At 40.0% G+C, this 26,261-nt stretch overlaps 2 protein-coding genes across 10 annotated transcripts in view; both read left to right on the forward strand.

Moving 5' to 3' along the window:
• COL4A3 (collagen type IV alpha 3 chain) overlaps nucleotides 1-3,121 on the forward strand; it is a 60,606-nt gene extending 57,485 nt beyond the window's left edge. For both annotated transcript variants that reach the window (XM_052686145.1, XM_052686146.1), the window contains one exon: nucleotides 150-3,121. In XM_052686145.1, coding sequence (XP_052542105.1) covers nucleotides 150-234 — 85 coding nt within the window. In that variant the 3' untranslated portion in view covers nucleotides 235-3,121. The remainder of the gene's footprint in view (nucleotides 1-149) is intronic.
• A 1,692-nt stretch (nucleotides 3,122-4,813) lies between these two features.
• On the forward strand, nucleotides 4,814-25,002 carry MFF (mitochondrial fission factor). Of its 8 annotated transcripts, XM_052687175.1 has the most exons (10): nucleotides 4,814-4,946; nucleotides 7,465-7,682; nucleotides 7,935-8,107; nucleotides 9,173-9,261; nucleotides 13,161-13,235; nucleotides 16,583-16,741; nucleotides 19,109-19,126; nucleotides 22,653-22,715; nucleotides 23,851-23,935; nucleotides 24,320-25,002. In XM_052687175.1, exons 1-10 carry the CDS (start codon nucleotides 4,840-4,842, stop codon nucleotides 24,449-24,451), a joined length of 1,119 nt encoding a protein of 372 aa, XP_052543135.1. In that variant the 5' UTR covers nucleotides 4,814-4,839; the 3' UTR covers nucleotides 24,452-25,002. The 8 variants fall into 8 exon arrangements, with proteins under 8 accessions (XP_052543135.1, XP_052543136.1, XP_052543137.1 ...); XM_052687176.1 differs by lacking the exon at nucleotides 19,109-19,126 and having other exon boundaries at nucleotides 4,815-4,946; XM_052687177.1 differs by lacking the exons at nucleotides 19,109-19,126; nucleotides 22,653-22,715 and having other exon boundaries at nucleotides 4,815-4,946.
• Nucleotides 25,003-26,261: the final 1,259 nt, after the last annotated feature.

Below are 26,261 nucleotides of genomic sequence, written 5' to 3' on the forward strand. Positions count from 1 at the left end.
CTCAGCTTGGATTTTTGCTCAGGATTGCCCCATCTATCTTCCGGATCTTGAAGTTAGCCTTTTTGAACTTCATTCCGTATACAGAGTTTCATCACCTCTCCCTAGTTTTTAACAGCAATAACAAAAAGTAAATGTTTTCTTTCTTTTAGGAAACCTATGCCACAGACATTGAAAGCAGGAGAACTAGAAAATGTCATCAGCCGTTGTCAGGTCTGCATGAAGAGACCAGTCTAAACAATGGCCAGTCTTGACAGAGCATGAAACCCTGCTTTTATTGCAAAGAATTGCTTAACTTTGGAGAGCTATAATTTATTAAAGTCCAATGGAAATGCACCTGGAAAGAAAACTATGCTTGCCAATGCAGCACTGTGGTGAGGTAGGGCAACAGTTTGACTTTTGTCTTTGGCAAATTACAAAGCACTTTGTTGGATTAAGCTTGTAATGACACAGTTTTGGAGAAGACCCTGCAGACTGTCATCTCTAAGCTGCATCTTCATGATAAAATCTGTGGTATTGCCAATCTTTAATGAAGGACATTAATGCTGCCTTGTCGTGTGCTTTTCAAATGGCAAAGACAAACAAAATGCTCTAATATCAGCTTACAGATGATCAGTGTTCAAAGCAGGTATAATTTAAGATGAAAATCCAGCACTTATGAGAGACAGGTTCAATATGAAATATTTTCAGTGCACTTTTAAATACATATTGATTAATTTAGGGTTGGTTTGGCTTGGTTTTCTTGTCTGATAAACAAGCATTTCCCCACTTAGCTCACCTTTCCTTGGCTGGGAAACAGGCATACAGTATTATTTGTGTCACTGCAATAAGAATGACTTCCAGCTAGCCAGGAAGGAAGCTACACTGTGCGCTGGGTAGACACTACAGTGCTGATGTGCACTGGCTGTGCTCTCAAGTGACTTCAGCTAAGTGCTGCCTAATTGAAAGTGTAAGAAAACCTTCTTTAGACACCATGCTTTTGACATAGATTATGGGATCTTAAAAATTCTTCAGAACTTGATGGTATTGAGCTTTATTTTGTTCCCATGGTTTTGTCTCTACTAAAGAACAAACATTTAGCATATCATAATTTAAGAAATCAGCAGACTTTACAATGACTCTGTGGTTCAGGAGCTCCCACAGCATTACTGGGTTATTACAGAGCCTCCAGGAAGTAATCTGTATTTCATTTTCTTAATATTCAATTTGAAATATTTATCATGAATTATATACTATTTTGAAATATTGAGCACAAACTCCTTCAGATTTCATTTATTCCATCCAGTTAAATTCATGCATCCAAAACTGAAACAAGATTGATACTTAAATTGTACCACTGAGCACTGACTTAACAAGAGAACCCAACTGCAAATGAACATGAATACTTGAAAAGCACTTTCATTTACTCATGTAACTTATATAAAATTGTAGCTCCGATTTTTAAAAAATATTTGTAACATTGCACTTGCAAGGCTATTTAAAATTGTAATGTCAACATTTAAAATGTTAATATTTTAATACTTGCACAAATTATCAGAATTCCAGTATTTCGTTTTATAGTAGAAGCCTAATTCATCTGAAGAGTTCTGTAAATATACCATTTTAAATGTAAGGTAGAGCAATACACTGAAATAGCCAAGATTTCTCCTTCAGATCTTTTTTTAAGCCAGTGAAAGTTTGTATTGTTTCTGTTAAAATACTTGCATTATGTTTGTCTGTTTGAATTTTCAGTGTTAATCTAACTATGAAAGTTTCATCTGTGTTTCATGTCATTATCTTCTGATGGAGGTGACTTGAAGATACCATTTCCATGAACTAAATGAATATTTTAAAAGTACTGTTAGCTTGAACAGTTGTATGTTTGCAAGGTATAATTGTGAATTTGCAGGTTTTTATGAAGAATCTCTATGCAAATGCACTACTGATAAGAAGGTATCAATGTCAAGTTAATATTTAGTCTTTCATTTAAATAAGGTTTGGTGATGGAGGTGTTTTAAGACAGTCCCTTGTTAGATTTTTTTACTATAAGCTCTGAAATTTCTTTAAATACTCAAAGAAAAATTTTTGCCCATTGCTTGTTAAGATGTTTTTAATTAAGGCTCAGTGTAGTCACACACAGCCACTGTATACTGTGTATAACTGATGACTCAATTGTAAAGCTTATTAGCAAAATACAGGATATAAGTAGATGTGTAACATTAAAGACTGCTGGAAATGTTCAGTAGAGGGTAAAGTATAAAGAGAAGGGATTGTGGTTATAAAGTCAGAAGTATGTTACAATGTGTTATGTCTCATAGAATCACAAAATGAAAGGGACCTTAAAGATCATTTAGTTCCACCTCTCCTGCCATGGACAGGGACACCTTCCATCAGATCATGTTGCCCACAGCTACGGAGCATCCACAGCTTCTCTGGGCAACCTGTTCTGGTGCCTCACCACCCTCGCAGTGAAGAATTTTTTCCTAATCCCTAATCTAAATCTGCCTTCTTTTAGTTTAAAACCACTACCTCCTGTCCTTTTGCTGCGCTCCCTAAGAAAGAGTCTATTCCCCTCTTTCTTGTAGGCCCCCTTTAAGTACTAGAAGAGTAGCTATAAGGTCTCCTCAGAGTCTTCTCTTTTTATTTGGGCCAAACAACTCCAGCTTTCCCAGCCTGACTTTATAGCAGGTGTGCTCCAGCCCTCTGATGGTTATTGTGGCCATCCTCTGAACCCACTCAAACAGGTCCATGTCTTTCTTATGCTGGAGGCCCCGGAGCCCAATGCAGTGCTCTGGGAATTTATGCTTTGTTCTCAGTTTTGGATTCTGCTGCACCCTTATCGTGTGACCTTCAACAAGTTACTAAAAGTACAGATTTTCATAAATAGCTTTAGATTTTGAGTGCTCCAACTTGGGCTTTCTTTCAAGAGCATGCATCACTCACAGCTGCAGGGACGCATATCCAGCCCAGCTGATACACTGGAGCTGGACACTGAAATCCAAAGAAAAACTTGAAGAAAGTTGATCTTAATCTCTCTCTGGTTGTTGTGAGAATTAGTTAACTTGTCTGCAGATAATTTTAGAGTCTTAACAGGAAAGAGCTGAAGAGGTGCAAAGTGTTAATATATTGTACTGAAAGAAATAATGAGAAAACGATAGGAGGGAAAAAAAAAAAAAGGAAAAAAACAAAGCAAAGAAACCTTCTACTAAATGCAACCAAATAAAATATTTTGACTAAACAAAAGACCTATTTCACTTGTGGTGTTATTTGTTGTTCATTCCTCTCACTACTACTGATCTTTACCTATATAAAACATTAAGTGTATCTATAGTGATAGGTCAGCTGAAAGTGGGGTGAGGAAGCTGAGGAGGCCCTGCTTGCTCCGGCCCTGCCCTGGAATGCAGGCCTGCGTCCAGGCTCCAGCCCACACCCCGGGACCTGAGCCCTGCTGTACACATGGAATCACTGGTGAAGAAAATTCTAGCGTGCTTCAAGGCTTAGATTTTCATTATTTTAAAGGCAAAATTCATCTTGATAGCCCTAGAGGAAAGGGGATTGCTGAGGGGTACTCAGGAAAACAGCTTGTTTCAAGGAGGCCAAGTGAAGCATCCTGTATCTGCAGAGAAACAATGTATAATTTTCTGTGCTGTGTAGTTTTTATTTTTACCTTCTAATAGATCATATTTCAGATCGTTTGCCTCTGTGAAACGGTGCTTTTGGCATTTGTAAGGACGGAATTAGCAAGCTGCATTGACCTTGGATCAATATACACTTCAGTACTTCTGCCTCTGCTGCTCATTTTGACCTCTAAAACATAACCGTGGGCATTGAAAAAAAAAAATAGTGAAAAGAGGAAGCTTTTTTATCCTGTTAAAAAAAAATAATTTGCGCTACATAACAGCATTTCTCATTTCGCTGCCCTCGGGCTGCCGAAGGACAGCAGGGGCGGGGCGGGCGGTCACGGTGCTGCTTGGGAGCGAGTCGGGAAACGAGCGTTGTGGTTCGGATGTATTTTACATCGCGCTGACGAGTTTTACACGGTGCTAATTACGTAAGGTCGCAGAACGGCCTTTGCGAAGCTTAAACAAGGGCTGGAAGTTCTGAACTACGCGGTTCCTTGCCAATACCAGCCAGGCGCCACCAGCACGCATGCGCACCGCCCGCCTTCCCTCACTAAAAATGGGCGCCCTGCGGCGGGGCCGCAAGTGAGGCGCAAGGGGGAGCCGCTTCCGCCCGCTTTCCATCACGTGACACGCGATCCGCGGCCGGCAGTCCTTACGGCAGCCCGATGGGGTCAGCCCGCCCGGTGGCGGCGCCTCACCTGAAGGGTGCTTGAGGGCGCATTACGCCGCTGAACGCTCCCCCGTCCGCCGGAGGCAGCGCAGGAGTACGGCAGCGGCGGCCCGGCCGGGGCAACAGGCGGGCCGGGCAGGGCCGAGCGCGTTACGCTGCGTCTGGGTGAGTGCGCGCTGCTGGGCCTGGAGGGAGCGTCGCCGAGCCGAGCCGTGCCGTGCCGTGCCGTGCCCCCGCCACCTCCCGGCTGCCCAGGCCGTGCCTCCCCTCCCCGCAGGGTCCTGGATCCACGGCCGTCTCACCGCGCTGTGTTCTCCAGCGTTTCCGGTGTGTTTCTGTTAAGGAAAAAAGGTTTGGTTTCTTTTCCTTCTTTTTTTTTTTTTTTTTTTTTTTTTTTTTTTTTTTTTTTTTTTTTTTTTTTTTTTTGCATTGAAACCTGCTGGGGGTTCAGGGGTTCCGGGAGGCGCCGGAGCCTCAGAGGAACTGCGGGCAGCGGGGGGGAGGAACCGGGAGCGGGGCCGCGCTCAGCGTTCCGTGGCCGCGGTGTGCGGGGCGGTCGCGTCGGGCGGGATGAAGGATCGCCGGAGTTCGGCGCCTATGTGGTTCGACTGCACCTTGTCGCTTCCCGACGTTGTCTTTCTGAGCCACTTAATGCCCTTTCAGAGCCACTTAATTCTGTAAGTATAAGTTTTAAAATCTTCGTTGTGATTTTTTTTTTTAGTGTCTTCTGAAATCTGCCTAATGGCTGTGACAGAAAGCAGTGGATGGTTACGTTCCTGTTGAACGTCTGGGCGTTTGTTAACGAGCCCTGTTTGAAGTTCTGCTGCTGAAATGTCACTGTTTGTGGTTTTGCTGTTCTCTTGTGGGGAGAAAAAAAAATAAATAGGTTAAAAACTGAAATCGACTTGACAGGAAAAAAAAAGTCAGTGTTGATAAGCAGGTAAGAGTAAGAAGGTATTGAGGTGCTGTATGTATTCCTCAGCAATTACCACGTACAGCTGGACCCACCCTGCACTATTTAGTTTCTAGTTTATATTTTATATAGAACAGCTGTTCTGATTTGTCATTTTTTGCGTGCGCTTTATCTTACAGCTGGGAAGCAGCAGTTGTGCTGACTTACACACAAATCAATACCAAACTTCAGGGAAGCTGTGGTGTATAATAAACAGTGCTGCAGCGTAGTGATACCTGATGACAAACATCATAGCTGTCCTGGTACTTCAGAATAAGGAAGCAGACAAGCTGTGGGACATCTGTAGTCTGGTCTTGTGAGAGGTGGCTGCTCTGTGTGCTGCCTCCAATAGACTCCAATAGTAATGGGGACTTTAAGGTCTTCTTAAAATTGGTTCTTTGATATTGGCATCGTGATTATCTTAATGCTGTTGATCTGGAAGTGCTTTACTGATCATAGGCCCTGTTTGGGAAGAAGTACCTTTTGGAAAATGGAAATACTGGAAGTCTCTACCTGTCACTGGCTGATTCAGCCAACATTTCATGAGAGAGACAAATGTAGTTTGCAAGTCTGAAGGACAGGGCCAAAAAAAAAAAACAAAACTGTAAGAATCCTGAAGTGACAGAGCTGCTTATGCACCTCTTGAGCTCCTTTAGACAGCATATGCATATTTTGAAGTATTTAGCAAAGTGGGCTGTTCCAATTCCTTTTATTTGATTTGATTATTCAAGGCCAGATTGGATGGGGCCCTGGGCAGCCTGGTCTAGTGTTAAATGGGGAGGTTGGTGGCCCTGCATGTGGCAGGGGGTTGGAGATTCATGATCCTTGAGGTCCCTTCCAACCTGGGCCATTCTGTGTGATTAAATCTGTGTGTGATTTCAGGCACTTCCTTTAAGGATAGATATTTAAGTTTAAATAGAATGACGACCTTCTCCTTGATACCCAGTTCTGCAATGTGCTGAAATGAGTGAAGCTTTGAGATGAATAAATGTATTTCATTCGATCTGCAGTGACTGTAAGTCTTGAAAGTAACATCAAAGATCCCAGGACAGATTGCTAAGTGGATCATATCTTGGATGAGTGTATTTAATGCAGTCTTACTTAGACCATATCCTTCTGTGTGCTTAATTCTGCTGTCTGAAGATTGCTGTCAGTTTGAGGTTTTATTGATAGGGAAGTATTGTTTCTGTGTGATATTGTCAAGTATTAGTCTAATTACATGGCAACGAATAAAGGGGTCGTCCGGCTTCTTTGCATGAAAATAGAATGTGCAAAACAGATGGAGGTGCCATCTGACAGGATCACAGAGGCTGTTTCCTTGGGCGGGTCCTGAGAGCAGATGCTCTTTAGTGAAGCGCTGAGGGAAGAACCCAGGTTGTGTTTGTGCATCTGTGTGCACAGAAGAGCAGGTTATATTGGGTTGACCATGGTGGTATGCTGGTGGTGGTATGCAGCTCCCAAACACGAGGTGCTGTGTGTGGGCTCGTGCTGGTTGGTTGATGATGTGATTCGTGTTCTGTCTCACCTGCACTAAAACATTTTGTAGTCAGGGTTCTGTGTGTTCAGCTTTCTAAGGCACAAGCAAAGCACAGATGTAGCCCTGCTGTCAAAAATAGCAAAAGAATGTCGCTGTAATTATATTGGCAAAAAATGCCCTTTTGCAGGAATAGATTGCTTCACTTGGGGAGCCACTTCAAGCAGTGCCAATAACAGATTTCTTGCTGGAGTAAGCTGTTTCCCATAGATGGTTTTCCCATACTGACTGTATTTGCATACTGTGCATGTGCATAGATGTATACAAATAAATATTCCCATTAACCCTAACAGTAAAAGTAACCGATGTCTCTGTCTGAGCTGAGCTACAGCTGAGGCCCCCAGCTGTTGACTGGCTGAGGTTTCTCACAAGTGAGGCTTCTTGCAGCTCACAGTTTCCTCTGGGAGCTGCTCTGCAGCCTCATTCAAACTGTGTCTCCAGGGTTTCTTTCTTAACCCAAGCTACGGCTACTATCTCTATCAGAGCTACTGATGAGGTCCCTCGGCCATTGCCCCAGTGAAAATGTTCTGTCAGCCATTTGAGTTCCCTCTCTAGCCCATAGTTTCCATCAGTGGTCCCTTTCCTGCCGCTCTACATGCACAGCTCTAGGATTTCTTTTTCTCTCAATCTTAAACCAGAGAGAGATCCCCTTAGTTGCTTTCCATGCTTCTGTACATTGCTATTACAGCTCATGGTTTCCTTTTGGCAGGATGAGTGGGGCTGCGTTCCCATCACCAGCTGCTGAGATGGCAGAAATCAATCGCCTTCAGTATGAGATGGAGTACACCGAAGGGATCAGTCAGCGCATGAGGGTCCCAGAGAAACTCAAAGTGGCTCCTCAGAATGCTGACCTTGAGAAGAGCATCCCAGAAGGATTTCCAAATGCCAGTGTAACTATGCAGGTTCCAGAGCGGATTGTAGTGGCAGGTATGTCTGCATCTCAATATGGTAAAAACAGGCCAAAATTTAAATCCCCCAAATTTCTGAAAGGACAGAAATATATTTTTAAAGAAAAACTTATAAAATGTTTTCCAATTCTCAAACAGTTGTTGCTCATCAACTTTGGCCTAGGAAGTACCTCAAATTTTGAAAATGCTTTGTGAATAGTTTGGTGTAACTTGCGAAGGAAATAGTTAACAAGAGAAACTTGCTTTCTATTGACAACTGATGTTCTTGCAGGTAATAGTGAAGACATTCCACTTTCCAGGCCTCCAGACCTCGACCTTCTTCAGTCTACTCCATTCAAACCACTGGCATTGAAAACTCCTCCCCGTGTTATTTCTCTTAGTGATCGACCACTAGATTTTTTGGACTTAGAAAAACCTCCACAACAGACCCCTCAAAATGAAGAGGCTAGTACTTATTTTGCTTTTTACCTGGTTGAGAATTTTTTTTCTAAAGCAAAATGAAATAAAGATTTCTCTGCTGTAGTGCAGGTCTATCTGCTGCAATCTAAGTTAGGAAAATACAAAATATCTTTATAAGCACTGTAGTTCTAACTGTGACCTTTAAGTTCTGTATTTAACTGACAAAATGACTGGTGGTTTTAATTTGCAGTTTTGTTATTGGAACACATAGTGAGATGCTATAGGCATGACAGTCTGACAAATGATATAATACATAGAAATAGTGAGTTTTAACAGAAGTCTAAAAAACATACTTTAAAGAAGCATATGGCAGTGGCATGCAGGTGAATGATGTGTAATTGGCATCTTACAAACTGGAAAATACTAGTGAAGTTGTGCATCCTGTAGACTTGTTCATACTTGTGGCATTGGGTTGTATGGATTGATAACAAAAGGATGGCAGTGAGTCTGGAACTTGGTTTTACATGTACCAGCATCAGATCCTCTCATCTGATGCCTTCCTCCTAATCACCAAGAGACCCATGGAAACACAGAATGGCTTGGGTTGGAAGGGACTTAAAGATCATCTAGTTCCAACTCCTCTGCCGTGGGCTGGTTGCCACCGCCAAATCAGGGCTCCATCTAACTTGGCTTTGAACAAGGATGGGATACCCACAGTCGCTCTGGACAGCCTGTTCCTGTGCGTCACCACTCCCTGAGTAAAATATTTCTTCCTAACATGTAACCTAAATTTCCTCTCTTAGTTTAAAGCGGTTCCCCTTTTATCACTATCAGGTCATGTAAAAAGTCTCCATCCTGCTTATAAGCTCCCCTAAAGTACTGGAAGGCCTCAGTGAGCTTTCCTGGAGTCTTCTCCAAGCTAAACAAACCCACTTCCCTCAATTCCTCATGAAGAGGTGCTCTGGCCTTACAGTCTTCGTGGCCCTCCTCTGGACTGCTTCAACAGCTCCAGTTTGCCTTTGAGGACTGAACTAACTTAACTCTCCAGTGCTGTTTTTAGATCCTGGGATTTCCTGTCTTTCATCTCCCTTTTGTTCCCCTCTTGTGCAGGTTCGTTCAGTGGGAAGACTGAAGAGAGAACGTTCCATGAGTGAAAATGCTACTCGACAGAATGGCCAGTTGGCCAGAAATGATTCCATGTGAGTAAAGCAAGAGGGTACAGGGACACAACTACAGCTTTACTACGTATCTCTTTTGTTCTTTATCTCCTCATGCTGTTTTTTTTGTTTTGTTTTGCTAAGTATTGTTTTTGTGTGCTGTAGCAAGTATATAATTTTGAACACTAGAAAGCTAGCATTTTTCTTAATTTCTATGCTTCTGGTACAGTGAGGGTTTTCTTGGAGTTTAGAGGTGGAGGTGTTTGTGGGCACATGGTTGTTTCATGAGTTATTGTGAATTGCTGCATTAGGAGATTTTTCAGTTTCTGAACTGGTGTAATTTTTTTTTTTTTCCTGAATTTTCAGGTTATTTCAAAGAAATTGAGTTATTTGTGTGCATTAAAATGTTCCCAGTTATTGCTGTTGGTATCACATAATGGTTTGAATTAATAGACAAAGAAATATGGTTATTTCTCATGAGTATGAGAGTAAGTCGTTTTTCATTGGTGTCTGTATACTTTGTGGATTGGGATCTGTGAGCATGTATCATCATCTCCTGAGACAAAAATGGCAAGTAGATTTAGAACTGGAAAGTTCATTTACTGATACCATCAGAGGTAGCAGTTCTTATGGTACTTTCTAAAGACATGCATGTCTATGTGTTCCAATTAGATACAGTAGTCATTTGATTGCTCTCAGTATATTTTGAGTGATGGCATTCTTCCACCTGGCAATAATTTTACTTTTATTGCAGTGTAACACTTAATCTTCCTATATATGTATGTATTGATCAAAACAATTCCTAATATAGCTACCCTAAGAAATGCTGCTTTAATGAAAGAATCTGAGATGTGAGACCTAACAATGGGATTCATTCTGTGTTGGACAAATGAAGACTCAATAGTGCAATATTGCTAAACCACCTTAAATTTAGTTCAGGAAATAAGCACATGACCTACTTAGGGTTCTACTTATTTTTAGTGTTTAAAAAAAAAAAAGAAAGTAAACTGTCCTAGGAATGCCTGCTCTCTTGTATTTACAGGAGTACCAAGAGGTACTCTATATTCTAGGTTTCTATCTACCTGTGAGTCAATTTGTCTAAAACTGCTGAAATGTATTCAGATGCCTATTTCAGGAATTACAGTTTTCCTTCTCTTCCTCCAGATCTTCATGGAAATACTGTTGCTTATCTTCCTTTTCTTAATCAGGCTTTTTATACAAGCTCATAGATCTCACATATCTACATCTACTGAACTTTAAGTTCACTGAGCTGACGAACTCGAATTCACATCCATAAGCTGCTGATCAGCTCAGTCTCCAGGTGTTTTAGCAGCCTAGTAAGTGTCCAAGTTCCCTTTGACATTGGTCACCCAGTTAAAATATGTCGGACTGGATATGCTGGAACTTTGCCACAGGAATGACCTTCAAATGCCTGTTTGATGGTTTGCATACAGTGCATGCAGGAATGGATGGTCTTCATGTGGTGGAAGTTGCTTGTGAAGAAGTTTAGCACTGTGATGTTACTTTTTCGATCCTTGCTGGAGGAAAAGCAGATGGTGAATGAATTCTTGCAGTTTCTTGAAATCACTTTATCCATGCTCCCAACATTTGTTTGCGCTCCCTAAAGTCACGGGCTGCGTCTGCCTAGCCAGCAACCTAGAAAACTAGCAAGAGCAGCTCTGCCTGGATGTGTCCCATCCCTGTGAGACTTCTCATGTCTGAATTTCTTCAATCCAGAAATCTTAAATTTGCAAAATTCATCTCTGTGCTTTACTGTTCTACTATATGTAGAATTACTGGTTTAAAACTGTCTAAATGTTATTTGCCAACATAATTGCTTAATCTATTAGCAGTCCTTCAAAGAGGCTTGGCAGTGCAATACAAACCTGATGTCCTCTAAATTTAAGAGGGACGTGATGAGTGAACTAAGTCACTGCTAATTTTCACAACTCCATTTATTGTATGCAAGAGCCAGGAAATTGTGACACATCTGGAGATGAGTTTTCCTGTCTTGATGCTTGTGCTAGCAGCTGCATAATGTTAAATCCAGGTTATTTTACTAGGCTTTTCCAGTCTTCTGGAAGAATTATGTAAACTTACACAAGATTCTGGATCAGTCTGTTTTGTTTCTATGAAGAGTAACATCTAAGTGATACTAAGCCTGTTGTATCTGTGCTCTCTACTGATAATGTGGAAGAACCTGAATTTCTTCACTGCAGCATTCCACATTTGCTGGCCTGCAGAAAATGCATTTTTTTTTTTTCTTATGACAGAAGTTATGCTGGGCCTAGCATATAGAACATCTGTTCTGATACCACTGAGATTCCTAGAAATGCTTCTTTTTTGTCATCATTGCTGCTTTTGACGCTGTGTGGTCAAAAAAGAAAGCACTTTCAAAATGCTGTGGCATTCATAGCAATTCTGTCATTTCTGCCTCATTTAGCTTGTATCAATCTGCAGGTGGAGAATGCAACTACAGACCTGGCTAATGCTCAGGAAAATGTTCTATCAATACATATTATGAAAATACTCTGTTCAAGGTGAAATTCTGCGTTTGTGTGAGCCGTGCCTTTTGCACCCAGAACAAAAGGCTTGGTATCTCTTGACTCTTATCATTTAGGCCTATGGGACATATATTGCAAACAGCAAAAGAAAAAAGTAAGCTTTGTGGAAATAGAAGTGGTGATTCTATGAACAAAACTAATAAGATAGCATTCTGTTTTCACTGTGGTAGCCACTCAGAGACACTGCTGATGTGGATATGTTCTGATGTTGAATGAGATAGGCAATGCAAGCAAATAAGCCTGTTTGATGTTAATTACGCTACCTCAGATGGTACTGATTATCACATAGCCTGTATAGATGGCTATTTCTTTTAGAGATTCTTGGTAAACATGATTAATTTCTTCTCAACTTCATTCCCTTTGTTATCGATAATAAGCCGTTTAAATAGAGAAATTTTACTAAAAATGCATTCTTTGCACTACAGAAAACTTAAGTGTACACCTGTTATGTCTCATGTAACTTCAACTTTAATTTCTTTACCTCCCAGAAATAATATTTTTCCACTATTGTACAAATACACAAGAAACTAGCTGCTCTTGAAGTTCTTGTCTCCAGTGGTGTTGGCTGATAGTATTATCTTTGCTCTAATTACTGCAATGGTACAATGCTGCTTCATCAAAACTGGCTTGACTTTTAAGTTGTTTTCATGTTTAGGTAGTTCTGCAATAAAAAGTACTGCAACAAAGACCAGCACCTTCTTCCCATGGGTTTTTCTGGAGTCTAGTTCACATCTTCATAGGAAACACAGTCCCATCTTTTACACTCATTTCAAATTACATCAAATATTTCATTCTTATAAAAGTTGTTTTTTTCTTTTGTCTATTTTCCTGATAGATGAGGTAGCACTGAGTAGACTGTCCCTATTGAAAAAGCACATTGGATACTGCTGTGTAAAAACTTTATCTGCTTGCGAGAGAGTATAATACTCAAGTTTTAATCTGCAACAGTATTGTCTTCATGCGAGACAAAATACTCGCATGTACTGTGCAAAATTCCATTTCCTGACCTACAAAAGTGACAAAATCAAATGTTCTGGAATAGATTGAGGCAAAGGAATTGGCTGTGTTCTTTACCACTATGTTCTCCGTATGATATAGATAAGGTTTTTTTTCCTCTTGTTCTCTGAGTCATTTTTTTTTTCTTCACTCTCTCTTGTCATCCATTTGCATGCATTTCCAACAGTTTGTTGGGAGTTTGGCTTTGTTTGAGAAAGTAATTCTCAAATGCTCAAAAACAAAAACAAAAAAAAAAATTGAGACTAACAAGTGGGCATCTCCTTGTACAATAACTTTCTACCTATTTAGCAATATTAACTGCTCTTTAAATGGCATTTTTATAAAGGATGCTTACTTAAGAGATTACAATTATTATTCAAGGTGGCACAGATCAGATACTGTCCCAAGAAATAAAATGCCACGGTTCCAGTCACCTCTTTCGACTAAGGATTGCACGTAAGCCAACATGTTACCTGGTATATGAAAATCAGGAGTGTGTTTTTAAGTATGTAGCTCTCTGCAATACTAACTTTCACACTAAGTATCTGTAACTTAGAATATAAAATTGAAACAGCCTTTGCTACACTGAATATGTGGTTTCTATTTCTGTTGCATGCTTTACCAAGCTTTCCCAAATCACCGGTGTGAGAAACGTAGCGAGAAATTAGTGGTGGAGAAGGAAAGGCAGAGCTTCAACTAACAATTGATTTTATTAATAAAAGAAAAAAGAGAGAAAAGAAAAGCTTTAGTCTGGCAGTCTTGTTCTTTGACTGTGATTACCTGGAGAAATGAAGCTATTTCTTGGCCATTGCTAGTCAGTGTTGAATGCAAAGGTTCCACTGTGAATCATGAGTCAACAAGCCACTGAGATTGGATCAAAATGGGTGGATTGTGTGATTTTGGTTTCTTTTTTTTCCTTCTGCTCCTGCCTTTCCCTTTGAGCTCTCTAAGGAGATGCACTTTTCTATTTCATAGCTTGAGAAATCCTGTTCTTCGTGCAGGTTATGGGGTAAAAGGTTGTGGTATGCACGTCTTTAATGATAGTGTAATCTGTGGCTGAATCTAAACTAACTTCTAATTTAAATCTATTTACCCTTATTTGATATTCCTAGAGCTAAGAGAAACAAACTCTGTATTTCTCACACCTTTTTAGAAGGCTTTGGGGACACTGCTGGGAAGGTAGACTGCTACTGAACTCCTTCATAGTAATTTCTATAATTCACTGTTCTGAAATTTACTAGTGTTTTTAACCAGAAAGTGCTGAAACAGTGACCATCTGGGACTGAATGTGAAAACTGCTCTGAAATTTTAAATGAAATTGCATTGAAGACTAAGAACATTCCTCTACCAATTGAAAAGATAAGGGTGTAGCTACAATTTCTGATAAGTAGTCTTGTTCAATGTTAGAGAATTATTTTTGTGTCATCTTGGCTGGTTTGTGTATCAGATGTTTACTTAACTAAATTGCTTTTCCGTGGCTTCTGATGTAGTCCAAGGGGCTAGTGCATGCTTATAGATGAGTAATCCTGAAACAGGAGCACAGAGGAAGAATTCAGCTTCTTCATTTGCCCCCTGCATCCCGTATTCACTAACTCTGAGATTTGAGCCCTTTAATTATTCTTGCTTTCAGAAAGGAAGAAAGGTCTCTCCTAAACTGTGTACTTCAGAACAATAACAAAATTAGCAGTAGTCCTTACAGAGAAAATTTGACTAATTTAATGTTGCTGTGCAGTTTATTTCATGTCCAGGAGGAAATATATTCAAAGAAATGAGTTTTTCTCTAGTAAAAAGAACTCTTGAATGAAGCACCTCTTGAAGCTGCCCATAAACCAATGACTGTAGAGTATTTCAGTGAATTAGGAACTACCTGGTTCTGCAGTCTTTTTTTTTTTTTTTTTTTTTTTCCTGAACTGTGGACTTTCTACATGTGAGTTTCTTCTAGGGAGTTTTGTGTAGTTTTAGTTCAGTAGTTGTTTGTTTGTTTGTAATTTTTCAGCATCTACATAATACTCTGCAAATAATATTACTAGGGTTATTTACAATAAAAGTATTTTGGACAATGTGAATTTTACAGTATTTTATGGTTTTCCATATGTTTATATACTGTCACTTCTTTAAAAGCTCTCATTCAGCCTAATGTCTGAGATGATAAACAAGGAAAATTAGCTGTGTAGTATGAAGACATATTATGACATCAAGGCTTGAGCTCTTTTTTCCTTTCCTTCAAGCTGGTAAATCCATACAGGAATAGAAAATCTCATGAATTTACTGCAGTAACAATATTTCCCTGCTTCTAGTGATTTTTCTACTGACTACTGGGATTTCCAATGCAATTGAAGAAATAAATTTGTGGCTGTGACCACTGCTATTGATGGCAAAATGGAAATCATCGTAAATGTGAAAGAGAGATCAATTCTGCAACTCATAGAAAAAAATAAAATATAGAAATGTTTATTTTTATTTTTTACTTTTGGCTACACTTATTCTTCAGCAACATGAGAAGGTATTTGCACTTTAGCTGATAAATACTGACTAATGTCAGTCAAGCACCAGCCACTGCTGTCTTTGCATGTCTCTAGGAGCTTGGGATGGCTTTAACTGTTCTGTGGCTGAAGGGACATCTGCGTAACATGCTTTGAATCTCTTTTCAATTGAATTTTCTTTCTTTCTCAGTTTTGTAGTCTTGTTGCCAGCCAGTCACAAAGCAGCTCTGTTCAAAACAGAGCATTAAAGGGCTGTGACCCACCTGGAAATTATCTACCTTTCAAACCCATTTACAATTGCTCAACCATTCAGGGTTTGATTAGTTTCATAAAAATGCTAACAAATGTGGAAAGATTTGTATTCTAACTCTGGTAACTTTGCCACTTCTATTTTGCATCAACAGTTCAAGGAGTGTTGAAATAAGAATGTTAATCTTGGAATAGAAACTATCCCAAGATTTAAAGGGTACAGTGATGCACGCTTTCTCTTGTATGTATGTTGTATGTATGTGTTAATGTAAATGAGAAAGCTAACAGAAGTGATTTCCTCTTTTAAAAAAAAAAAAAAAAAACGCCTCACTTAAGAATCTTTGATTAAAAGAAAAGAAAACCTTGGTGTTTGAAGGGCAATGTGGATGATGTCAGGTTAAACTTGAGGAAAAATGACTTAATCAAATGCAGTTTATCTAAATTTGCTTCTGTCTGGTAGAGGTAAGGTTTGTATAATGCTTTAAACCAAAATGCTCATCCTTCCATCTCAATCCTCTGTATTTTTTGTAAGGGTCTTATTTTTTTTTTTTTTTTTTTTTCATCATGGCCAAAAACTCAGATCATGTAACTTATCCCTGGGATATGAATTCTGTGCTGAAAGGCTAGCAATAGCCTTTAAACGTCGTTCATGTGCAAATCAAAATGTTATCTTGATCTTTAGTCACAACATGAAGAAAAAATTGTTAAAGAGTCTGCGAGGTTCTCCTTGCTGAGAAAACTTGTGCTTTTAAAAATACTTTCTCATTGGTGTCAGTGAGGACTTGTCTGCTGATTTTGCCAGGCACGGAATTGGCTGGGCAAGGCCTTCCTAAAACTATGCAGTGTAACCCTTCAGAATTGCGTATGTGAACATAGCTCACAATTCCTTACACCTGGAATTTGGGGATGCCACCTTCATAATGCTGAGAGAAGGGTAAATTGAAAGCGAGCAATAAACATTTTGAAATGGGTGCTATCTGAAAAGTTTGGTGTTTTTTGTTTTTTTTTTTTTTTTAATTAAAAATCTGACTACAGTATTTCTTTCTTCATTTATTGTGCTTATATGAACAGTGTGACACCATCAGTGCAACAGGCTCGTGTCTGTCCTCCCAATATGTTGCCTGAAGACGGAACTAATCTTTACTCTGCTCGTGGCATTTTATCGTTTATCCAGTCTTCCACACGTAGGGCTTACCAGCAGGTCTTGGATGTGCTGGATGAAAATCGCAGGTGATTGGTTGTCACTGATTCTGCCAGCTTCTGCTGCTTTCATTTTCTTTCTCCTTTTAGTGGAGTGTGGTTTATGTTTACAAAATAATGAGATGAAATTATTTGCTTTTGCTTTCCTTTGCGTTCACTATTCATAAGCAATTTAATTGTCCAAAATTCACATTTCAAAATAATGCTGTATTTCAATAAACAGAAGCAAGGTTTCCTTAGAACAAAAATTGTAAGAGCTAATCTGCGACTGGGAGGGATTTAATTTTTCCAAGTTGTCAGGTTTTTTCTTCAATTAATGCCTTATCTCAAACCTGCAAATTTATTAACCTTATCTACTACTTTTATTTTGGTGAGTAATGGTGCAAATCAATAAGATTGGGTTGATGTTGCCATAAATCAAATGTACAGCAACTGGATATGTTTCTGTGCAAACGTACAGAAACTGGATATGTTTCTGTGCAAGGCATTGGTTGCAGATGCTGCTTTTGATAATATGTTGAGACTTTAGCTCTGTCAGTTTGTATAATGAATACTTATCTCTGGTTGATACGTGACTGATGGTGACCACTTCACTGGATGTTGGGGGGGGGGGGGAGGGGAAGAAAAACCAATATATACAGTTTCTCCTTCAATTTATAATTTTTTTGTTTCTATGAGTAAGCTGATACTTTGAGAACTGATGAGCCCAAAGAAGCCTTGTTGTGATCAGTGTAGTTCCATTCTTTTCAAGTGGAGTTTTGCCCACTTGCTGTGTCCCTGTGCTGTTTTGATTTGACACTTCTGAGCACGACTAGAATGACATGTTTATCGCTGCAGAAGCATCTATAAAGACTAAAAATGATTAAATTTTCTTAGCAAAAGCAATTTTAATTTCAATACTGTGTTTGTCACAGAGGTTCAGATAAGAATCGCTGCATTTTGTAGTTCTTGCAGAGAGTTTGAATTATAGAAGCAAACTGCCATGGGTGCTGGGATGAACTGCTCGTTCCTCCTGCAGTCCTTAAGCTGGGCTGTACTCAGAAGTTCTTTCAAGTTCCTTATCTGCCTCTGGTTTTGCTGTAGTACCAGTAGCACTCCTAATATTCTATAAAGTGAAGTGATTTGCTTTCTAGTTGTTTTGGTAAGGAAGTATGACCATCAAGCCAATCTTATTGAAAATGCCTGTTTTCACAGTTGTACCTCCTGTAGCTCACCACGTTTACTGACAGGAATGTACGTCAATGCCTGTATTAATATTACCAAATCACACAGAACTCCAGTCTTGCTGATCTTTATGCCTTTAACCTGGAACTTGGGGAAAAAAAATGAAAAATGAAAATAAAAATCAAGCAAAACACAGTTGGGTGCTAAACCCAGTCTTAATCCCATGAAATTCCAAATTGTAGAGGTTAAAATGTCAATGCGTGTCCATTGGGCAATAGTTGTTTGTTGTTTTATTTTTGTTCTTTCAATCTTGTCAGTATCAAAAGATTAGATGGAGCAACAGGCTGTGGTGGTGTTTTGCTTTCCTAACAAAATTAAAGCTCCCAGACAAAGAGGAATTCTTCTGTCTGAGAGTAACAGTACTGTATATTGTGCCAGAAGTCCTTGTTAAAATATGGACTGAAATTCTGGCCCTTTCCTCAGTCTGCAGAGAAGCAAAAAAGATTCACCTTGCCTTCCATTTGGCGGGTTCTTGCCCACATTTCCTTGGATATTGCATGTATACATATTAATAAGCACACTTTTAACTTCAGTCATCAAAATAATTCTAGGGTTCTAAATGCTTCTAAATCTGCATTACTCTTCCTGGTTTGGGTTCATTTTTTGAGGCACTCTTAGTAGCCTTCTGAAAAGAAGCAGGAAATTGGTGTTACTCGCCTGCCAAGCAGTCTTACCCCCCAAAATGAATTTATCAGTTAAGGTAAAAGTGTATTCCTAGTGGTTGGTTGTTTAGATACCCACTGTCATTCTACAGCCAGCGTAGGAATGTGAAATTTGGATGATTCACTTGCATGGTTGTAAAATATTGTTCATTTTAAACTGTTTCAAACTGCTGTCTGTTCTTTTGCTCTGCGTAATGTGTTCTATCTGAAAGCCTTAACTGTTTTAAATTTTATGCTAATTATGAGATCTTTTAAACTGAGCAAGGTCTGACTTGTGCTATTTACTGGAAATATTTTTCCTTATTTCGTGGCTTGCTTTTCTTTTTACAAAATATTTGCAAAATTACCTTGCAATTCACTGAAACTGCTGATGGTAGGTGTTGATTACACTGCTGCAGCTAATGAATTATGCCTGGTTTGGTTGGCATTGCTCGCATGATAGATTCTTCAGATGGGCAACGATATAATGATTACTGCTTACACTGTCTGTTTACTCTTGCACTTCCTTCAGCTTGGACAAGGACAATAGGTCAGTTTTGCTTTCCAGTTCTAACCTTTTTTCAACTTCTATGAGACCAAAAACTAGTCTTTTAAAGGCTCATATGCTGCAGGCAACCAAAAAAGCTGCATTTAAGGATATTTTAGTATTATTTAAAATAAAGTGCAGGGGAAAAAAAATCGATTAATTTTTACAATATTTGTACTTCATCTAAGCTATTCTTTACCTCTTGAACCAAGGACTTAACTATTTGGAAAGAAAAAGTATAGAAATTCATTGCTGTCTCCTTTTTATTAGATAAGTACTTTCTAAAAAGCCACCATCCTCACTAAGTGCCAAACCTCACCCACGTATTAATTTCCTGAAGTGTTTGTAAGATCACATTTTATTTTGAAGAAGCTGATGACAATCTTCATGATAGAAATAATATGGTGCAAGTTAAGACTGTACCAGTCCTTACACAAGAGTTTAGATGAGGGTAATTCAGTTCAGAAGCAAATGGAACAGAGCTGCAGATGTGAGGAGGCCTTGCTTTGTTGAAGTAATCGCTTGTAGTGCTGAGGTGAGCAGGGAGAGCAGTTGTTCCTACTCACTGATGCTTCAGTGCACAAATCCTTTCTGTACTTCAGAGCTTCTATACTTCAGCTGAACTTCTTACCCAGTTCACCTCCCAATCACGTCCATGAAGTCCTAGTGCACATTCTTACAGCTGTTTGAGATTTCCAGATAAGTTTCAAAGTACGGTGAGAAGTCAACATAGCTGCTGCCCCTACTGAACAACGAATTGCTGGCCTGAGTCACGTGTGTATGCACACAGGTGATATAAGCTGGACCTAGATTATCCACACCTCTTGTTTTCCTCTCAGACCATTTGATTGCATCATTACTGTGGTATTGCATGCTCTGCTCCAAGCAGAGGAAGATAGACCTGGTTCATTTGGTCATTGCGTTATTACCTGTTTTACCACTGTTATTAAAATCCATTACTGTGCATTCCCGTTGTGTTTTAGGCTGCCATTGTATTTGCAGTGAAATATTTAAGTGCTGAGCATACCTAAATTATGGCTGCTTCTGATCGTGTTTTAATACTTAGGTTGGTGCCAGAAGCAGCCAAAAGTTTTAGGTTTTGTTGGGTTTGTTTTGTTTTGTTTTACTATACTACTTGCTGGAAGATTGTCATGCCTTTACAACTAGAGGAGAGTTGAGCTACTGCACACTGTATTTACCTGAAAATTTACTGCTGAGTTTGAGGGCGAGGTGATCTCACTGATTTAGATGTCACTGTTATCTAAATTACTTTTTGTTGCTGTTGTTGCTGATTTCCTGAAATTGAGCAAGTAAAAAAGGTGGGAGAGGCAGGGAAATACTGTGGTGATCCTCCTGGGCCCACCAATAAAGAAAGAAAAACGTGAACTGCAGAGAAAAGGAAGAAGACAACAAAGCCGCCACGCTAGAGTGAGATTAAAGGTGTGTCTTCAGTGTAGCTCAGGTTCCCGGTTTGGATGGCACCTGCAGGACTGTAGTTCTGTTGTTTGCTGTAGTCTTCAGTTGCTTCCAGACCCAAGGCTTTTTTTTTTGTAAGGATGGTACAGGTTACATAGCATTGATAAGTTCTGCAGCATCTGTAAAACCTTAAGTTTACCACAAACTGCCACAGAGAACTAGAGTTCAGAGAGCATTTGAGAACTGTTGGTCTCATGACACAACATCAAGCTGCTGTTGGCGTATTTGTTTATTACAGTCAACTTTTGCTCACGGAGGAATTCTGTAACCTGTTCTATAACTGCTTTATGCTGAATTCCTTGTGTTTTCTCCAAGCATTTAGTTATAGCCTCTGTCCAGCAAGACTGGAGACTAACAGAATTATTTCTCCCAGTAAGAAATAGGAAAACCATTTTTGAGAACTTGAGGAAGAATATTATTTTATTATTGGTGCTGGGATTGGGAACTTCTGTTTTGTAAGGTGCATCATGCTGGCTTTCGCTTGTCTGCCTCTCATTTTTCACTTCCAGGACTTCATTTTTAGTTTTATGATATAATAGCAATGTGCTCCAATTGCAGAAGATTTGTTTAGAGTAGGACTTAATCCCAGTGCTGTGTACTGAGAAGCTGTTTGCTAAGGCTTCCTAGACCCTCAATCTCTTCAATTCAGTCACAGCGATTGTGATGTTTTTGCACAGCACTTGGTCATTTTTGGGCCAGGCCACAGTGCTCACCTAGCTGCCTCAGCACCAGACCTGTGACTCCCAACTGTCACAGATGTAAGGATCTTCAACCCTGGATTCTCTTTCCCTATTGCTAACTTTAGAGGCTGGTATATATGTGGGTTGAGTGCACAGTACAAATACCTACTGCTGGCATTGGGAAAATAGAAGAAATAGTTCAACTGCTTGAAATCAGTTTGTTACACAGCACAGGTGTGCAACTGCCTCGTTAGCAGAGGTACTGAAATTCACAGTGTCACTGTCATCAGAACATACAGCTGATGTCTTCTGAAAATTGGGGTGTGCCAACTTCTTCCTGACAAAGTGGTGCTTGTATCATTTAAACAACTTAGAAAGCTGTAACCTTTTCTTGCCCTCTGCCTAGAAATAAAAGGAAACAAACTTGAAAGAGCAGTAATAACAGGGATGCTCTTACCATGTACTTGAAGCTTTTAGTCACTTCTTCCTGCCTCTTCTTTATATCTGTACATGGTCCTTAGGTCTGTAGCCCTTGTTGTCTGAGTTATATTTAGCTTAGGTGAAGAAAGACAAGCCAGAAATCCTTTCCTTAGAGAGAGGAGAGAGTGATTAAAAGGCTTTTATAAAGTTGGAAGCTGTCTGATCTGAGGAGAGGCTGAGGGCTCTTGGTTTATCTAGTTTGGAGAAAAGGAGTCCAAGAGGCAACCTCATGGCTTACCACAACTTCCTGAGGGGAAGCAGAGAGGGAGGTGTCGAGCTCCTGGGAACTGAGGACAGGATGCATGGGATGGCACAGAGCTGCACCAGGGGAGGTTCAGACTGGACATTAGGAACCTAAATTGCTTTTACCACGAGGATGGTCAAACAAGGGAACAGGCTTTGCTATGGAGGTGGTTAGTGCCTCGTGCCTGTCAGTCTTCAAGAGGCTTTTGGACAGTGTCCTCAATGGTATGCTTTTTTGGTTAGCTATGAAGCAGTCAGGCAGTTGGACTAGATGATGTTTGCAGGTTCCTTCCAACTGACATATTCTGTTCTGCATAAGTATAGATATTTCTTTTCCTGAGGTTTTGTTTTTTGGAGAGCCTTTTTAAAAAATATGAGGAATCCCATAGAATTGTATGGTTGATAACTCCTCCCAAGTCTATATTCCAACCATTCATCTTCCACAAATGAAGCTTTTTCATTAAAAAAAAACCAAACCTACATAGCTGTAAACACTTGGTGTTAATTAAATTCAGTAAAATAAATAGGCATTGTATAGAAATATATAAGTGGAAATATTTTGATGTTCCTTTGTTCTGTGTGTTTTACCTCTTATCTCTGTCATTTCCTGTTTCTGTCTCCTATTTTCTGTCTACACAAAACTGCTGTAGGCCAGTGTTACGTGGTGGGTCAGCTGCTACCACTTCCTCTAACCCTCATCATGACAACACCAGGTAAAGATTTTGTTGTTACTGTCAGTTGCGATCCACTAATTTAATGGATCACAGTGCTTCTCCATCTCCCCCCTCACCTCTTAAGGCATTTCAGGCCCTTATTCCTTACCATGGAACTTACTTGTATAGTAGATAGAACAATGCTGCAGAAGTTGTGCGGCCAGGAGAGGATTTTAAATTACATTAGCAATGTGCTTTGAGTGCCTCCTGTTTAATAGTGGTTGAATTTCGTATTGTTATTGCTAGAAAAGTTGGCCTTGCATCATGTTGTTTTTTTCCAGGTGATTTCAGTGACATGCCTATGAGTGTTAGTGGTAGCAGGATGTGTTTTTACAGCCATTATGTTGGCAGACTGACATCACTTCGGCGGAACTGGATGTAATCTTAAAATGTGAGGTCATGATCAGGATTAAGGGAATTCCCGTTTCACACTACGCTTTTCTGTTTTCATCAAAGTGAAGATACCAACTATGTGAAAATGTGTGTATTGAAATAACTTATCCTGGAGTTAGAATAAAGCTTTATCTGAGTCATTACATCAAGAAAACTGAGGTGTTTTGATAATAACCCTCTTTCTGAAGCATGCAGAATTCACCAAGCAGTGATGGCACCTGATTCTTTGTTTATAGCGTTCTCTGTCCTTTATCTAAAATATTAAGGTTCTTTTGACTGAGACCATTAATCTCAGTAGGTGGAATATTTGAATAGATACTGAGCATAAGATACCCACTTCTTTCCAAATCTTCATTTGGTTAGTTCAGATCTATTGCACATCTCTTTCAACTGTGGTGTTTTAGCTCAGGCAATTTTCAGCGTTCACTAAGCAGTGGAATAACTAGAAATAGTGTTGAGAGACCAAGTGATACTAAGAGATCTGTCTGTGTGGAGAAATTCCAGAAATATTTGAATGTGGAAAGCAGTGGACTCAGATTGAGCCAATCACCCACATAATACATCTTCATGCTTGATTCAGTCATCGTCCTATTGAAAGTACGTAACTCAGTAAAAGCCAAAAGGTCTGAGAATTCTCCTGCCTATCACCACCAAAAATACATCTACTAGAATGCTTATAAAATGCAATATTTGCTAAACTTTGTACGGATCAGGCAGCTAATTGATCTCTGTAACCTGATAGGTACGGTCTTTCCAACATGGATACCACACTTGAAGGAACACCGGACGACATGACTGTTGTAGATGCTGCTTCCTTAAGAAGGCAGGTATGTAATGTGTAACAGTTGATAATATTAAGAAAAAGCTGTAGTGGTAAAATAGGAAAGCAGGCTGTCTGTTGTAATATAGTGGTATGGCTGCAAAGGAAGCTGTGTAGTTGATGTGGTGAGATACGCTGTCTGTATCCCTGCTAGACTGCCTGCACAAATCAGTATTGTTCTGGAGGTCTGGGGAGTCCAACTCCATTTCTGCTCCTGCTTAGCAGGGACAGCAAGGTCTGATCACTAGCCACTAAAAAAAAAAAGATGGAAAGTTACATTATCAAGTGTTTAAAATCCATCAAGGACAATACTGATTTTGGATGCCTATTTAAGCTTCTTGAAAGTCTGGCAACTTTATTTAAACTATTAAAAGTGTGTGTTTATTTTTAGATAATCAAACTTAATCGGCGTCTCCAGCTTCTGGAAGAAGAAAACAAAGAGCGTGCTAAAAGGGAGATGATCATGTATTCGATTACTGTAGCTTTCTGGCTACTCAACAGCTGGCTTTGGTTTCGGCGCTAGACACAGCTCGGAAAGATTTAGTCCATCAAAATACCAACAGAATTTGCAAAACTCTGTTTCTGAATTGTATGCTGTTTTATAATTCATACACTGGAAACTTCCACCACAGAAAAAAAAAGCCTATAGAATTGCAGTGTTAAAGGGACACCTTGTTGTTCAGTTATGCTGTATTTAATAGATTTGCATTGTGAATACTTGCAGTATCCTCCTTTGCATGCTTCAATGTAAATATGGATCAGCTGGTTGAAATGAAGCTTGCTTTGTGCAATGTAAGGAGAGTGTCTGACAGGAATAATCACTGGATTTTTTTGTTGTGGTTGGGAGAGAACAAATCAAATTGGGTTTGGGGAAAAAATATCAACACAAAGTAATGAAATCTAGGTTTTATTGATCTGTTGTTAGATGCAAGTGAACATCATTGCACTAGTTCTCCTTCAGTCTAACTTGTATCAGAGGTGTGCCATATTCAAAGAATGTGTCCTGTTTCATGAGTATGTTCTAGTTTAAGGCTGTGTTCAGGTCAGATAATAAAAGGTCTTTGCTAACATGCAGGCTGTCCAGAGGTGTGTAATATCTTTTGTTTCTTTTTATTTTAGCTTTAATTTTGCAGATGTTTTTTCTATAAAATATGTTTTTAAGCGAGTCAATCTGAGTGATCAAAAGATGATGGAGTACAAAAGACCACTGTAGTGTATTTAATAAAACAAAGAAATAATTTAAAAATTTGCTTAGTATTATTTTAAGAAAGTTTGAGGATTTGTCTGAACTAGCAGCCTGGAAAGTAAGAGCCAGCAGCAGGTGGGCACCTGATAGCCTGCTGGAGGGATGCCTTGCCTGGCATGCTCTGGAGTTGCTCTGGGTGTATGTGGTTGAGTACATCTGTATGGGAAGCAAGCCCAGTGTCCCCACGTCCTGCAGTAGGATTAAACATCCCCACTTCAGCTGCGTGATCCACCTTGTGCTGCTGTCCTTGCCAGACTGCTCTGTGGGAGCTCTGAGCCACGCGCAGTGCTGCTGGAGCTCCTCAGCCTCCCTCTGTGTTGGTGGCTTCCAGGCTTTGTACAGCTGCACCTTCCACTTGGATGTGTGGCAGCCGCAGCCCCTTCCTCAACTGTACAGGAATCTTCCTAACAGTGTCAGTGCGTGGGAGAAAGTGCAGTGACAGCAGAACTGTGCTTCAGAGGTGACCTTTTGTAGAACAGCTGGGACCACTGTGCAGGACAACTTCTGGGCTCCATGTCTGGGACACGGACTGCTGAGAGATGATGATACGCAACAGCTGCAGAAATGAGGCCTCCTCCAGCTGAAGCACTGCCCAGCAGAAGCACTGCCTACTGGCCAGAAGAATCACCCAGCTCCTGTGCAGCCATGCTATTCTGTTTGGGAGCAGAACTGGGATGGGGCACGCTGGGACATAAAGTGACTGAGGAGCCCCCCTTGCTGTTCTCCAATGCCATGAGTGGGACATTTGCCTGGAAGACTGGAAAGACGGTAAATACATATGAAAATTCTCATTGTAGCTGCACAGCAACTGATTTTGCTGATGACTGACTGCTATTTGCACAGTATTTATCTGTGAGAATTACCAGTTGGCTGCCCAGGATAGAGGTAAATTGGATGGCTGAAGCAGCCAGTGAGATTTCCAACATCTGGCAGCCAGGACAGGTTGCTCTGTGGAAGACCTGGGTGCTTCACTGTGTGCCTCATGGACTGCATGCTGCTCTCATCCGTTCCATGTGCCAGCAGGAGCTCTGCAGGCTGTGCTGCCTGGCATCACGCGGCTTCTGCGCTGTCTTTGTGTGTCAAGTTG

This window comes from Tympanuchus pallidicinctus, unplaced genomic scaffold, assembly GCF_026119805.1.
Source record: "Tympanuchus pallidicinctus isolate F22 unplaced genomic scaffold, pur_lepc_1.0 scaffold22, whole genome shotgun sequence".
NCBI classification, from domain to species: Eukaryota; Metazoa; Chordata; class Aves; order Galliformes; family Phasianidae; genus Tympanuchus; species Tympanuchus pallidicinctus.